This window comes from Uranotaenia lowii, chromosome 2, assembly GCF_029784155.1.
Source record: "Uranotaenia lowii strain MFRU-FL chromosome 2, ASM2978415v1, whole genome shotgun sequence".
Classification (NCBI taxonomy): domain Eukaryota; kingdom Metazoa; phylum Arthropoda; class Insecta; order Diptera; family Culicidae; genus Uranotaenia; species Uranotaenia lowii.
In genome coordinates this window covers 240,508,418-240,524,214 of record NC_073692.1, presented here as the reverse complement: position 1 = coordinate 240,524,214, position 15,797 = coordinate 240,508,418, and the positions used below count along the sequence as shown (strand labels likewise).

Here is a 15,797-nt window from a genome sequence, read left to right as displayed (position 1 = left end):
TTTTGTCATTTTTGTCATTTTTGTCATTTTTGTCATTTTTGTCATTTTTGTCATTTTTGTCATTTTTGTCATTTTTGTCATTTTTGTCATTTTTGTCATTTTTCTTGCGTTTTTTTATAGTTTTGTTTTTTTTTTTAAATTATTTTCTTTACCGTGATTTGAAATTTCAATTTTATTATGTGTATTAATTTTTTTTTAATTTTTTGTCATTATATTTATTGTTATTTCTGTTTTTTTATTGTTATCGTTTATCCGTTTTTTATTTGATCTTTTTTGTTTTTGTTTTTGAGTAAATGTTGTAGTCAATTTAGCGAAATTTGGTCCAGTGGTCAAGATGAGCTTCTACTCTTTGTCGTTTTCAATTATGCCTTGAATGAACTCGGGAAGAATCTGAAAATAAAAAGAAACAATGGCTTATGAATAATTCATTTGTTCTTGATTCCAACTTTGTTGGGATTATCCCTCTTAAATTATATTTTTGACATTTTTTAAACCAATCCAATGTGACCTGATTTCACTAATTATTTCAATGCTCCCCGGTGATTTAAACTTCGGCCAAAAATATTTGCTCACAATTGTTAAAACTGTTTATCGGTGTGTGCTTGTGTGTGTGCTGTGATTACTACCCAAATAGTGTTGATCCGACACAAAAATAAGCTGAGCTGATTAAATAACATAAATTTACTACCCACCAACAACAAAAAGGGGGGAAATGGGAGCCTTAAATATTTCGAACAAATAAATTTCTGCCCCAATTCAGGCCGGAAAAAGTTTATCGTCTGTTCGGAAAATTCCTGCTATGAGTGAATGGGTCACACAACAGTGATACTTTCGTTTGCACAAAATTTCAATACTCCCAGCATGTTGTAATCGAAGAAAAAGTGAAAACAGCTCTTCCACATTCCTTTCCTCAACAACATTCGTTTCAGGTCAACTTTCTCATTCCTCATATTCCGATTCCGGTGTCCTTCCTTCTGGCTCTCGGCCGGTCGTATCGTTTGTGTCAACCATGTTGACAAATTGGAAATTGTGAATGATCGATGATGATGAGACTTTGTGGGTCGGATTAAAAATGTATGGCCTCGTTTTTTCTGAGTAAAGTATTCCCACAGGAGTATGAGTTGGAGCTCCGGGCTGGATTTTGCAACCAAAATGTTTAACGTTAAAAGAATAAGCTATGCCGGCGGCTTCCATTACCCTATCATTTCGGAAAAGTGAACATACATATCTATGGCCCTACGTACGTATTCATTGTTTTGGTTTTGCTTCATAAATTCGATGAAATATTGACTACAGGAAAGTTTTTTTGCTCGTTTGTGGTTTGCTGCCAGTTTTAATATACTTTATGATGAAGTCGTATTTACAAAAAAAAAGGTTTTAATATTTTATAACCCAAAATAACTCCTTCCTGCTTAATTGAGTTAAATTTTTGAAATATAGGTAACATAACTCGAGAGAGCTGCAAAATTCGCACAAACGATTGTGAAGTCTTCTAGGCGTTGCAACTTTTTCAACCATAAGTCATTTATCACTATCCGGAATATTTGCACATGCAATATATTTTTTCATTATTTTTTATCGCGCATTTTGTTTTGAAGCTTTATTACAGAGGAAAGTTTGGCTTTGAGATTGTTGAAAAATATTTTATACCTAAATGGAAATTTTACAACAATTTAACTGAAGACCGTTAGCAAAATGAAATGTTGATTTTAAGAAATATTACTGAGACGAGCTAGTTATTAATTGCAAAGATTTGAAATTTTCAAAGCAAATGATCAGCACTAAAATTCTTAGTTATTTATGTGTTTTTTTTTTATTTTTTAGTAAGGTTTTCGGTAATTAAAAAAAACATACCATTTGGTTTGCGATCTTGGGCAATATTAAAGCCAAAAATTTGTTCAGTGTGGTCTATATGTTTATTTTCTTATGATGAGAGAGTTTTCAAGTAGAAATGAAGTAGGCTTTGCTGCGGTGATGACGGGTGTGTTTTTCTCAGCAGCAAAATTAAAAATATATAAAATTTTCGAAAATTAACGTTAAATGTGAAGTGAATCGAATTGTGTGGACCTGAATTTTCCGGATTGGATAACGTACCTGCATTGAAATGGAATATGGCCAGAAGAGCTTTCCGTAGAAGCTTAATTCAAAATCATGGCAGATTCGACAGCAGTTAATCGCTTACAAGTTTCCTCTGGATGTTTCCCAGTCCCATTTGGCGCAGTAATGGTCGTTTTATGGTGAGATCTGTCCATTTAATTTAGGTACATTTTGAAGAAGTGTTGAATATTTTTGTAAGTTTAAACACTTTTCCTTATCCATCAATCCTATCTGCCAAGTAGGATTTTCCAACAAAACGAATAACCTTTCCCTTTTCTGTCTGAAACAGCATCTTTATATGTAGGGTCGTATGAGTTCTCTGCACCTGAAAAGTTCATTTAGCTGTTCAGACTATCCCTATATGATTACATTGACTTGCCACGGTGTTCATTGTGGTTCCACATTGATTCTCAATAACAACACTTTGTGAAATTATTTTATCGGCTATATCGGTGAAATTTATATTCTTTGAGAAAGAATATTTAAGAATTGAAAGATAATAGACGGATAGAAGATCGAAGAGGAACAAATCGATGAAATGTTTCGAAAAGTTTTCAAATTAAAACTACCCTTCTGCTCAATTTCAACATCTTTCATCTTATTTTAATCTTCTATCCGTCTATAATCTATCAATTCTTAAATATTCTTTCTCAAAGAATATAAATTTCACCGATATAGCCGATAAAATAATTTCACAAAATAAAATTTACGGTGATTAACTCTTCATTTAAAAAATAACAACACTTGAAATGAGTATTGAATCCAGGTACTCATTTTGGCATCTTGTGTTGGGCTTGAATATTAGTTGTACCTCGTGTATCAGCCAATGCTATATGTGTGTAGTCACCCCATGCTATGCTATGCTATGCTTATGATGAGAAAGTTTTCAAGTAATACCAAAAATCACCTCTTAACCAATTTTTTTGTTCGTTCGAAACAAAAAATTAAAACTCGCGTAACTTTAGATGATATTTAAAATTTAAAAAAAATCATTGCTTTTGTCTATTTCGAATCGCATTCGGTGTGCTTCTCATAAAATTGAAAAGTAGGTTTTCCAAAAAACAAATCCTTCAATAAAAAGGTAAACAGAACGTAATTTTTTCTCTTTTTCGGCAGGTAGTTGAGCCATAAACATTGACATAATGATGAAAGTTTATTTATTCGCGTTTTAACCCACCTATCGTATCGTATAACTCGTTTTGCTTTTATTGTGGGTAAAAATGAGAAAAAGTATTTCCGGATCCCAGAAATAAAAAGGAAAACACGAAAATCCTACTCATTGAAGAACCACTTCCGCAAACGAAAATAAAACCAAAGCCGAGTCCTACCTAGGCACGTTGGAATTACACGTGGAAGAGAGATGGCATGAGCGAAAAAAGTAGCAAGGTGAACATAAACTTTTATTGGTAGGCTGGTTGATAAAACTGGGGCAATTCACGCAAAATAACGTGGATAAAAAATAACAACTGTTAGGAAACCTGCCACCTGCCTACTTTGTTGTTTGTCGCTGGGAAATATAAACAAAATGAATAAAACTGCAAGTAGCTTCATTTCATTCCGGTCTGAAGCTTATGGAGGATCAGGATAATGGCCAGCCACAAACCATCTCCAGTTTTTTTTAAGGATTCGCAATTTTGGTTGGTTGCTTGAGGCTAGGAATCATTATGCTGGGGAAAAGTTTAACAGTTTTTTTTAAACCTTTTACTGTATTCATCCCATCACTCAAAAAGTATCAATAACTCGTTTGAGCTACTTTCAAAAATCATTCAATGAAAAAAAACACGGCCTTGACCACATCAACATCACGATGCATGGCTGAATATTTTCACCGAAAATACATTAAACTTTCAACATTTATGCACACAATCGAATTTATCACGGCCATTCTGGGGAAGGCCATCGTCAGAATTGATTGCACACATCCTCATCCCCAACAAAATCGCTCCATTCATCGGCGCTGCACTTGCCACAAAATATATGAACATTGCTGGTTGAAAATTCATTCAAAATTGGGCGTTTGTTCCTACATACATATCTCTGGAGCCACTTTTGAGGGAGGTCGCCCTTTTCATGGTTTTATTCTAAACAGGCTTTTGCTGCATTTGCAATGCTGCATTGTTTCGACAAATTGAATTCGGGATTCCCGGAAAATTCAACCTAAACCAACCCACCGCAACCCACCGCAATATTATCAATTGCATTCGTGGTGAAAATTCTGAACCATTTGGGTGGAAAAATCAGAAAGCGAGAGAAAAATGAAATTAGAAATTTTATATTTGCAATTGAAAATTGAAATCAGAGAATGTTTTTGAAACTTAAATTCAACGAAACCTAACTAGAATCAGACCACCTTCCTTTTGATAGGAACCATTGTTTGAAAAACATATCAGATGTGACAGTAAAAATGCAATTATCCAACCGCATTTTCAACAAACTCAATCCAGATAAATCAAATCCCATTTTTGTGTTTTATATGCATGACATCCTTTAAAGTAATTTAAATCCCGTTTTTGAGTAATCTTGATAGTTTTGACGATCTTGACTTCTCATTCATAATTGAAAGAATTTTAAATATCTATAATTTCGTTTAAAATCAAATGAATCCAAATGAAAATTTTGGCAAATTATAAATTTGCAAATGATTCTATGTTTTGTCAACTCGGTTCTTATTTTTCACCAAGTTGCTGTTGGGCAGCGAAAAACGTTTGCACAAAAAGTGGATTTTTATCATTTTTGTCATTCTTGTCATTCTTGTCATTCTTGTCATTCTTGTCATTTTTGTCATTTTTGTAATTTCTGTCATTTTTGTCATTTTAAACAATTTTGTCATTTTTATCATTAATGTCATTTTTGTCATTCTTGTCATTTTTGTCATTTTTGTCATTTTTGTCATTTTTGTCATTTTTGTCATTTTTGTCATTTTTGTCATTTTTGTCATTTTTGTCATTTTTGTCATTTTTGTCAATTTTGTCATTTTTGTCATTTTTGTCATTTTTGTCATTTTTGTCATTTTTGTCATTTTTGTCATTTTTGTCATTTTTGTCATTTTTGTCATTTTTGTCATTTTTGTCATTTTTGTCATTTTTGTCATTTTTGTCATTTTGTCATTTTGGTCATTTTTGTCATTTTTGTCATTTTGGTCATTTTGTCATTTTTGTCATTTTTTGTCATTTTTGTCATTTTTGTCATTTTTGTCATTTTTGTCATTTTTGTCATTTTTGTCATTTTTGTCATTTTTGTCATTTTTGTCATTTTTGTCATTTTTGTCATTTTTGTCATTTTTGTCATTTTTGTCATTTTTGTCATTTTTGTCATTTTTGTCATTTTGTCATTTTTGTCATTTTTGTCATTTTTGTCATTTTTGTCATTTTTGTCATTTTTGTCATTTTTGTCATTTTTGTCATTTTTGTCATTTTTGTCATTTTTGTCATTTTTGTCATTTTTGTCATTTTTGTCATTTTTGTCATTTTTGTCATTTTTGTCATTTTTGTCATTTTTGTCATTTTTGTCATTTTTGTCATTTTTGTCATTTTTGTCATTTTTGTCATTTTTGTCATTTTTGTCATTTTTGTCATTTTGTCATTTTGTCATTTTTGTCATTTTTGTCATTTTTGTCATTTTTGTCATTTTTGTCATTTTTGTCATTTTTGTCATTTTTGTCATTTTTGTCATTTTTGTCATTTTTGTCATTTTTGTCATTTTTGTCATTTTTGTCATTTTTGTCATTTTTGTCATTTTTGTCATTTTGTCATTTTTGTCATTTTTGTCATTTTTGTCATTTTTGTCATTTTTGTCATTTTTGTCATTTTTGTAATTTTTGTAATTTTTGTCATTTTGTCATTTTTGTCATTTTTGTCATTTTTGTCATTTTTGTCATTTTTGTCATTTTTGTCATTTTTGTCATTTTTGTCATTTTTGTCATTTTTGTCATTTTTGTCATTTTTGTCATTTTTGTCATTTTGTCATTTTTGTCATTTTTGTCATTTTTGTCATTTTTGTCATTTTTGTCATTTTTGTCATTTTTGTCATTTTTGTCATTTTTGTCATTTTTGTCATTTTTGTCATTTTTGTCATTTTTGTCATTTTTGTCATTTTTGTCATTTTTGTCATTTTTGTCATTTTTGTCATTTTTGTCATTTTTGTCATTTTTGTCATTTTTGTCATTTTTGGTCATTTTTGTCATTTTTGTCATTTTTGTCATTTTTGTCATTTTTGTCATTTTTGTCATTTTGTCATTTTTGTCATTTTTGTCATTTTTGTCATTTTTGTCATTTTTGTCATTTTTGTCATTTTTGTCATTTTTGTCATTTTTGTCATTTTTGTCATTTTTGTCATTTTTGTCATTTTTGTCATTTTTGTCATTTTTGTCATTTTTGTCATTTTTGTCATTTTTGTCATTTTTGGCATTTTTGGCATTTTTGTCATTTTGTCATTTTTGTCATTTTTGTCATTTTTGTCATTTTTGTCATTTTTGTCATTTTTGTCATTTTTGTCATTTTTGTCATTTTTGTCATTTTTGTCATTTTTGTCATTTTGTCATTTTTGTCATTTTTGTCATTTTTGTCATTTTTGTCATTTTTGTCATTTTTGTCATTTTTGTCATTTTTGTCATTTTTGTCATTTTTGTCATTTTTGTCATTTTTGTCATTTTTGTCATTTTTGTCATTTTTGTCATTTTTGTCATTTTTTGTCATTTTTGTCATTTTTGTCATTTTTGTCATTTTTGTCATTTTTGTCATTTTTGTCATTTTTGTCATTTTTGTCATTTTTGTCATTTTTGTCATTTTTGTCATTTTTGTCATTTTTGTCATTTTTGTCATTTTTGTCATTTTTGTCATTTTTGTCATTTTTGTCATTTTTGTCATTTTTGTCATTTTTGTCATTTTTGTCATTTTTGTCATTTTTGTCATTTTTGTCATTTTTGTCATTTTTGTCATTTTTGTCATTTCTTTTGTCATTTTTGTCATTTTTGTCATTGTTGTCAATTTTGTCATTTTTGTCATTTTGTCATTTTTGTCATTTTTGTCATTTTGTCATTTTTGTCATTTTTGTCATTTTTGTCATTTTTGTCATTTTTGTCATTTTGTCATTTTTGTCATTTTTGTCATTTTTGTCATTTTGTCATTTTTGTCATTTTTGTCATTTTTGTCATTTTTGTCATTTTTGTCATTTTTGTCATTTTTGTCATTTTGTCATTTTTGTCATTTTGTCATTTTTGTCATTTTTGTCATTTTGTCATTTTTGTCATTTTTGTCATTTTTGTCATTTTTGTCATTTTTGTCATTTTTGTCATTTTTGTCATTTTTGTCATTTTTGTCATTTTTGTCATTTTTGTCATTTTTGTCATTTTTGTCATTTTTGTCATTTTTGTCATTTTTGTCATTTTTGTCATTTTTGTCATTTTTGTCATTTTTGTCATTTTTGTCATTTTTGTCATTTTTGTCATTTTTGTCATTTTTGTCATTTTTGTCATTTTTGTCATTTTGTCATTTTTGTCATTTTTGTCATTTTTGTCATTTTTGTCATTTTTGTCATTTTTGTCATTTTTGTCATTTTTGTCATTTTTGTCATTTTTGTCATTTTTGTCATTTTTGTCATTTTTGTCATTTTTGTCATTTTTGTCATTTTTGTCATTTTTGTCATTTTTGTCATTTTTGTCATTTTTGTCATTTTTGTCATTTTTGTCATTTTTGTCATTTTTGTCATTTTTGTCATTTTTGTCATTTTTGTCATTTTTGTCATTTTTGTCATTTTTGTCATTTTTGTCATTTTTGTCATTTTTGTCATTTTTGTCATTTTTGTCATTTTTGTCATTTTTGTCATTTTTGTCATTTTTGTCATTTTTGTCATTTTTGTCATTTTTGTCATTTTTGTCATTTTTGTCATTTTTGTCATTTTTGTCATTTTTGTCATTTTTGTCATTTTTGTCATTTTTGTCATTTTTGTCATTTTTGTCATTTTTGTCATTTTTGTCATTTTTGTCATTTTTGTCATTTTTGTCATTTTTGTTATTTTTGTCATTTTTGTCATTTTTGTCATTTTTGTCATTTTTGTCATTTTTGTCATTTTTGTCATTTTTGTCATTTTTGTCATTTTTGTCATTTTTGTCATTTTTGTTATTTTTGTCATTTTTGTCATTTTTGTCATTTTTGTCATTTTTGTCATTTTTGTCATTTTTGTCATTTTTGTCATTTTTGTCATTTTTGTCATTTTTGTCATTTTTGTCATTTTTGTCATTTTTGTCATTTCTGTCATTTCTGTCATTTCTATCATTTCTGTCATTTCTGTCATTTTTGTCATTTTTGTCATTTTTGTCATTTTTGTCATTTTTGTCATTTTTGTCATTTTTGTCATTTTTGTCATTTTTGTCATTTTTGTCATTTTTGTCATTTTTGTCATTTTTGTCATTTTTGTCATTTTTGTCATTTTTGTCATTTTTGTCATTTTTGTCATTTTTGTCATTTTTGTCATTTTTGTCATTTTTGTCATTTTTGTCATTTTTGTCATTTTTGTCATTTTTGTCATTTTTGTCATTTTTGTCATTTTTGTCATTTTTGTCATTTTTGTCATTTTTGTCATTTTTGTCATTTTTGTCATTTTTGTCATTTTTGTCATTTTTGTCATTTTTGTCATTTTTGTCATTTTTGTCATTCTTGTCATTTTTGTCATTTTTGTCATTGTTGTCATTTTTGTCATTCTTGTCATTTTTGTCATTTTTATAATTTTTGGATTTTTTTTCATTTTTGTCATTTTATAATTTTTAGCATTTTTGGCAGTTTTGGCCCTTTTGGCATTTTTTCATTTTTTATCTTCTTTATGTTAAAACATGTTTTCAGTTTCTTCGCTTAAAAGTCAACCTGTACTGCTTTGCGCAGATTCGGGCTGTTTGTTTGGAAAGCATATGAATTTACCTTAATTTTGATTAAAGTCACTTCCGTGGCAAACTGTGGTAACCAATCTTTTTTTCAGAGATTTTACGAAAAATCACTTGTTTGTACATATTTTTAAATCCTGGCTTACTCTGCTCACATTCAATGATTTTTAATTACTGTGTTTCAAACAACTTTTCCTTTGAAATAGAAAATTTTGTAGCTAATAGCTTATGTAAAAATTATTTTGGCTGATTACCAGCTATTTCCCATTGCTCACCGTACTACCTTCTGTAATCATGCAGCAGCTTTCAGTTCGGAAATTATTTGTGTGAAACAGAGAATTAATTTTTTTTTAGACTTTTGATTATAGGAAGGATTGGAAATTAAAAAAGCATTCGAGTCACTGCCTACTATCTGTATTAAAAAAAAAAACTAGCAACAAAACCGCATGAAGTTTGCAATATTATGATTTATTTAATATCGCGAAAACCACACCATCATATCATCCTGCTTCTGCCAGGTCATTCTTTTGTCCTGATCTGATTAGGTAATACCTAATCAGAATGTTAGTTAATTTAAACGACATGCCAACACAACATGACATCAGACGGGACTGAACCAGGACAAAGTTGACTATTTCCGGTATTTGTACAATGAAACAAGTAACGACATGTTTGGTTATGGCATTTATTATTTATTTATAAGATAGATTCCAACGCAAAACCCCAACCAGGAAAGGGCCCGGACCGAGATTGCATGTTTACGACAGCCATCAATTTGTTGCCCGATCAACAACTAACGAACGAGTATCATATCATAATCGTCGGAGTTTACTAGCCTGGCGTATTATTTGTATTATTCATTTCCCTTTTGCCCTCCATCATCCAGTGCTGAGGCCAGAAGCCGTAAGGTTCTGTTTTGAATAAAAATTACTCCGACTAATCCTCATCTAATTACAACTTTTCCCCGATGGCGTATTAACCGGAGGGCGGCCAAACGAACCACTTTTTCCTATCCACAACCGAACCGACACAGCTAATAAACTTCAGACACATCAGAAAGGCACAACACCAGAAGTCAAGGGAACTGAAACAAAACGAACAAATCGCTTAGTAGGTTCTTTCTCTCTCTTTAGCTTCATGCTTTCGACGTTCTCTCTCGTCAAGATCGAAATTTGTTTATTATTTCCACACGAAATTACATGTGTTCCCTGTCGGATTCCATTCGATTTCCCCGCTTGGTTGCCTCAATTTCCTCCTCCTTAACGCCGCCTATGATTCATCTGTTGATATTTGGTCCGCGCCATGGCCTGCTCTCTACGCTGTGGGTGAATCGGAGCACGTTTTCGGTTTGCAAACGAACTTTGCCAACTAGAGAGTCGTAAATCATGGCCAACTACACTAGCTACCACTGAACTGACTGGCATACTGCCGTCTGGCCAACTGAGAATAGTCCCGGTTGCGTTACAATGGATGAGGCTAGCCTGGAGTTTTCCCATGGAATTCCGAAAATCATCCAACCATAAAACCTCTCTACCGCAGCACAGCTCGTCTTGCCGTCCATTCCTTTTCGTTACCTCGCTAATCCACAACCTTACGATTTCCATTTTCGTTTCAGAATCGACTTCCGGCCCGAGAAAGGTGTCTACGACCTGCACATCTCCAACACTTCATACAGCCGGGATAACGGACGGTTCGAATGCCGGATAAAGGCCAGCGGAACCGGTGCCGATGTACACCAAGAGTACTATAATCTGACTGTGTTGACGCCCCCGCAGCCACCTCTGGTAGCGCCCGGGTCAATTGCTGTCGCCACTGAAGACAAGAAGCTAGATCTGACCTGCAGCAGCATCGGCGGCTCACCGGATCCAACGATAACGTAAGTCGCCTCGTACTTGGACCCCGGCAAACGGATTCTGATCATTTTGGGATGCTTTATTTGTATTTCACAGATGGTATCGTGTGGGTTCCAACACGCCCGAACAGGCCCCGATAAATAGGGGTCTCTCGAAAGATAAACCCACAACTAGTACGGTTTCGGTTACTCCCAGACGGGAAGATGACGGAGCCAAGTACCGGTGTGTGGTGTGGAACAGAGCCATGCCCGAGGGCCATCGTCTGGAGACGATTGTGACGCTATCCGTAAACTGTAAGTACAAAATTCCTATAATTCAATCACTGCCTTATTTCAATTACTTACATCAGACTGTATGTGAGAAACCCGTCTTACGTTGTAACTCGAGCCACTTGTTGCTCTGAAGACGAAAGAAATTGACAACGTTATGTCATTACATCGTCATCTTTGTAAGCTTTCCAAGTAACAAGTTTAGCTGGTACAAAGCAAATAATCCACATGATAAAAGCAACTTAGCTGCTGATGTTTTCTGGAAAAATGTTAGTACAGAGGGAAAAAAATACAACTCCCAAGATATGCTTTCAGTATTACTACAATTTTTACTTGAGACTCCGGCCATCTTCCACTACGAAAAGGAGGATGTCCGACAGTCCTCTACACGGCCGGCAGAAGATACCTAATAACGATGTGAATAAAAATCGGGAAGGATCTAAGGGAAAACCGTCGAAGAGAGCGGGCAGTAATAGCGTGAAAATTATGCCTTTCATCTCATTCGCCATTTTAATATAAAAATGCCAAACGAAATAATAAACGATGCCCTGCAGATTTTGTGTGTGTGTAAGCATTACGATGACGATATTCTTTTCTGTTTCCACCCTCGAAGCTCGGACGCGTCGGCCGGCTGCTGCGCTGTATTTATGCTTCTAAGGATAAGTTTCAAGATTTACGTTCAAATTGCCGCAGCAGAGTAACAGGAGCGCTATGGTGGAGCAGTAGTTTGACTATTGTTCGAAATTTTATAACAGTTATTTAATTTCTGACCGATTCCAAGATCTGATTACAGGACTAGAAACTTCAGATGAAATGAAAATAAAATCCAGAGCCAATCATAAAACGGAGTCCATGTTTGATCCTAGGTTTAAAGCTTAGTTCTTTTAGAAATGGGACACTTTCTTTTGCTTATAGCTCGTTAACTAGTAATTGTACATCCAAAATTTTGACAGCATTTTGTTGCCTGTGAAAAGTACTATCCGACCTATTTTTTTCAAAATTTTAAATTTACGCGTTTTCGAGATATTTACGATGCAAGAAAAAATGGAAAAAATAATTTTGCACACTTTCCTTCAAAATCCATAATTATCGAATTGATGGCTGACAAAACCGTTGACTATTCAAAGAATTAATGTGTGTGAATGGTGCAAAAGTATGCAAACACTGTCAAAAATGTCCACAAAGTTCAAATCAAGCATTGAGGTGAAATACATGATCAACAACTATGATTAAGGGTCATCTGGAAAGTCAATTCTCATACCAGCATTTTTAATTTGGAATAAGCGAAAAACTAAGGGTGGATCGCTGAAATGTCCAAAAAAATTTCTCCGATAAACTGAAAGTGTTGCCTAGTAATGAGTCAATCAAACCCAACCTCAAAAAACAATTTTTTGCTACTTCCAGAGCTCGTAAGCTGTACAGCCAGCACAGAGACAATGGGAAAGATGATGTTTGATTAACGACAAAACTTATGAAAAACCCTATTTACAACAAATTCCAGCGTTTGAATCCTATACTATGTCTGCTCGTGGCAAGGTCCCGAGCATTTCAAAGAATGTATTTGCAAGTTGTTTTGTATAAAATAAAATAATTTGCCCAAATTCTGCTCCTGTGAAAAAAACAACAATTTTCAAAACGAAAACTTTGCTTTTCGCTGTTTTTTAAAGCCTAAAAAGAGTAATCTTGTATGTACACTTCACAACCTCCGATCTATACTAACCAATTATACTTGAACTTCAATCTTATGATGGTTTCACTTCGATATTGTCAGATTTTGCCAGCGGAATTTGCATTAAAAACGCTTTAAAGTGGCTCAAAAATAATCAAGTTTTGTTTATTTCGAAACAGCTTTATCACTAAATTGCCCTCAGTTTCTTTTAAAAGAGAAGTATTCAACCGAAAAGTAGCAGAAATTTAAGGAGAAGGTTGTAGCAATCTAAAATTCAGATTGGACGAAGTATAAGTTTGAAAAACTGACCAATATCATGAATGAAAAAAGTGTGCGCCAGCCGATGGGAGGTACCATGAATAAAGTACATTTTTTTCTAACAAAAAAAGATAAATATTTTTTTTCAATTTTTTTCATGAATTATCATAAAATTACCTTCATTTCCTCCATAGAAAGTATTTAGATCAAACGAATGGTTTTCGAGATACACGCATTCGTAACTGTCCCATTTCTAAAAGAACTAAGCTTTAGATTCGAAGTCTGAGCTTCGATTCAATGACACTTTACACTGTAAAACCACAGGTAAAACCATCATTTTAAAACAACAGCAGTTTTCTAAAACACATCTTCTAAAAGTATCTGGAAAAATGACTTCTTCGGACATAAGTCAGAGTGGGATAAGCGAAAAAAGTCGAGAAGTGAACTAGTGTAATCTGTACGACTTCAAAAGTTAAATTGAAAAGTGTAGATTGATGCCCCAGTTGACGGTACTACTCGATTTTTTTTTTAATTTTCTATGAGCATCAAAATCTTGAAAAAAATAATTACTATTCACATTGTATTCACTTTGTGTAAATTGTTTAGATGTCTTAAGTCGGGACAAATATCAAATTCTTCTTTTCTTACAAACTCCCACCCCAACGATTTTACGAATATCCTGAACGGGAAAATAAATAAAGTTTCAGGTATTCCATTGCAAAAGTGGATAAATTCTTAAGTTAAAAAACTGTTTAGGAATAACAAATCAACATGTTAATGTAAATATATCATTATTGATTGATAATTTTTATATTTACAGTTTTCCTTCGCATGACATAATTTGATGCTCATAATTCCTAAAAATAACTCGGTTCGTGGCAACCGTTCTTCAATTGCTTGGATGTTGATTCAATTATACCTAGACAACCATTTAGTGGGTATTTCGAATTTGCAACATAAATATACGTGCAAATATACGTGCAAACATATCGTATATAATCCAGCAAAAGCAGTATATACTCGTATCATTTTGGAGGCCATATAGGTACATTATTTAGCACACATATTCTTGATTTGGATTCTATTGAATTACGATTTACACGATTTGTCATGCGAATCATTTACGACTACCCTGATTCTTTTTGGAATATACTATGACAATTTACATCATCAAATAGATGATTGAGGTTGTAATCTTGCAGGTCTTCGCTCAATATGCGATTGGGAATATCTTCATATACGACATTTTTCGTAACAATATGGAATGTTTGACGACTTATTTGGTCGTCTTCTGCGACTTGAGTGCAGGGCTCTCATTTTCCGTCAGTTGAATGAAAATAAGATTATTTCAAAGAAATGCGGTTTTTGTTGTCAAATTCAAGTTTATATCGTACAATTTAATATTTGCCTGATTGCTGAATTTTTTCAACGTTCATGAAGTTATTGTAGTACCTGGATTTGATCTCCTGACGATACAATCTGCTGCTAATGATGGTTCCTCGACGCTATCTGGAATATATAAATTCAACGGAATTTGCTTCAAAGGCATTAAACCGAAAGCAAATCGTATATTTCTATAATTAAAATCTTTTAAATCGTAGTACACGTCATCGATGATCTAAAAATAGACCAACATTTTGAAGCCACCCTTAATACGATTCCAATCATCGATGTGTCATTATCATAAACGGTTTTATTGAACTTTTTTGTATTCTTTTACGATTGCCAGTAAATACGTTTTACGAAAATCAGACATGCGAATTACTTGTCATAGGTATAAATTGTATGCACATTATTAGGATCCAATGCAGTTATATACGATTGTATAGCATATATCTCCAAGTGGCAAGCAGAGTTGCGAGCTTATGTTCTGTTTTTCAGTTTTCAAGTTTTGTTTAAATAACGAGAAATGTCATTGTTTCAGTCAAAAATTTATTCATGAAATTTAAACAAATATTAGAACAAACATTCATGCTCTCACAGAGTGAGTAATGCTTTTTAAACATACTTACATATTTCGGGTAGAAATGTTTCGCCGCCACGCTCAATGTGTACATTCTGGGAAGAACTTTTATTACCAGCAGATACTTTAGTACTTTGTTTCGCTGAAATAATCGACTGTAGGTACCACTCTTCCGACATTTTATATTTTTTCTTTTCAAAATAAAATCTCTCATTTTAGCAATCTTGTTTGATAGAAAAATGTACTTTCTGCGAAGATCTAACACCTGGTTGTTATGATAATATAAATCGTATTTCATGTTAAAAAAATCTTAATTTCGAATTATTTTATGCATAGCACGACAAAATCTGTCAATCACGGCTGATCATCGTATATCGGTCGTTTCACGGATTTTTTTGCGAATTGTCGTACACAAAGGTCGAGTTCATATGTGCATAAATACGAGTGTCTCTTCTTGTCGTAATAAAATCATGCCATGCATTTAAATACGATAACGGATATGCATGGGCCGCACATTGTAGGTGCAGATATACGAAAATGAGTTTAAATAACATTCTATACGATACAATCTGTAAAATATAATACGACTTATGATTGTCTGGGTAAATACAATCAAAAATAAAGTAAATATTTTATTGCAAGATATGATTGAATCACTTTTTTCCCAAAAATGAAAAAATGGAACTATAAACAAAAATTGTTTATTTAAAAGTCATATTGAGACATGGTAGATAAAATTTGTCATATTGGTTTTTCAAAAACATGCAAAACCAACCCAATATTTGTTGAAAAGGCTATGAATCTGTGCATTTAT

The 15,797-nt window shown here is 32.0% G+C and overlaps 1 protein-coding gene across 4 annotated transcripts in view; it reads left to right on the top strand.

Moving 5' to 3' along the window:
- Positions 1-15,797, top strand: part of LOC129747697 (hemicentin-1-like) — a 633,328-nt gene that overhangs the window by 225,283 nt on the left and 392,248 nt on the right. For all 4 annotated transcript variants that reach the window (XM_055742016.1, XM_055742014.1, XM_055742015.1 and 1 more), the window contains exons 4-5: positions 10,587-10,847; positions 10,921-11,117. In XM_055742016.1, the coding sequence (XP_055597991.1) occupies positions 10,587-10,847; positions 10,921-11,117 (458 nt within the window). The remainder of the gene's footprint in view (positions 1-10,586; positions 10,848-10,920; positions 11,118-15,797) is intronic.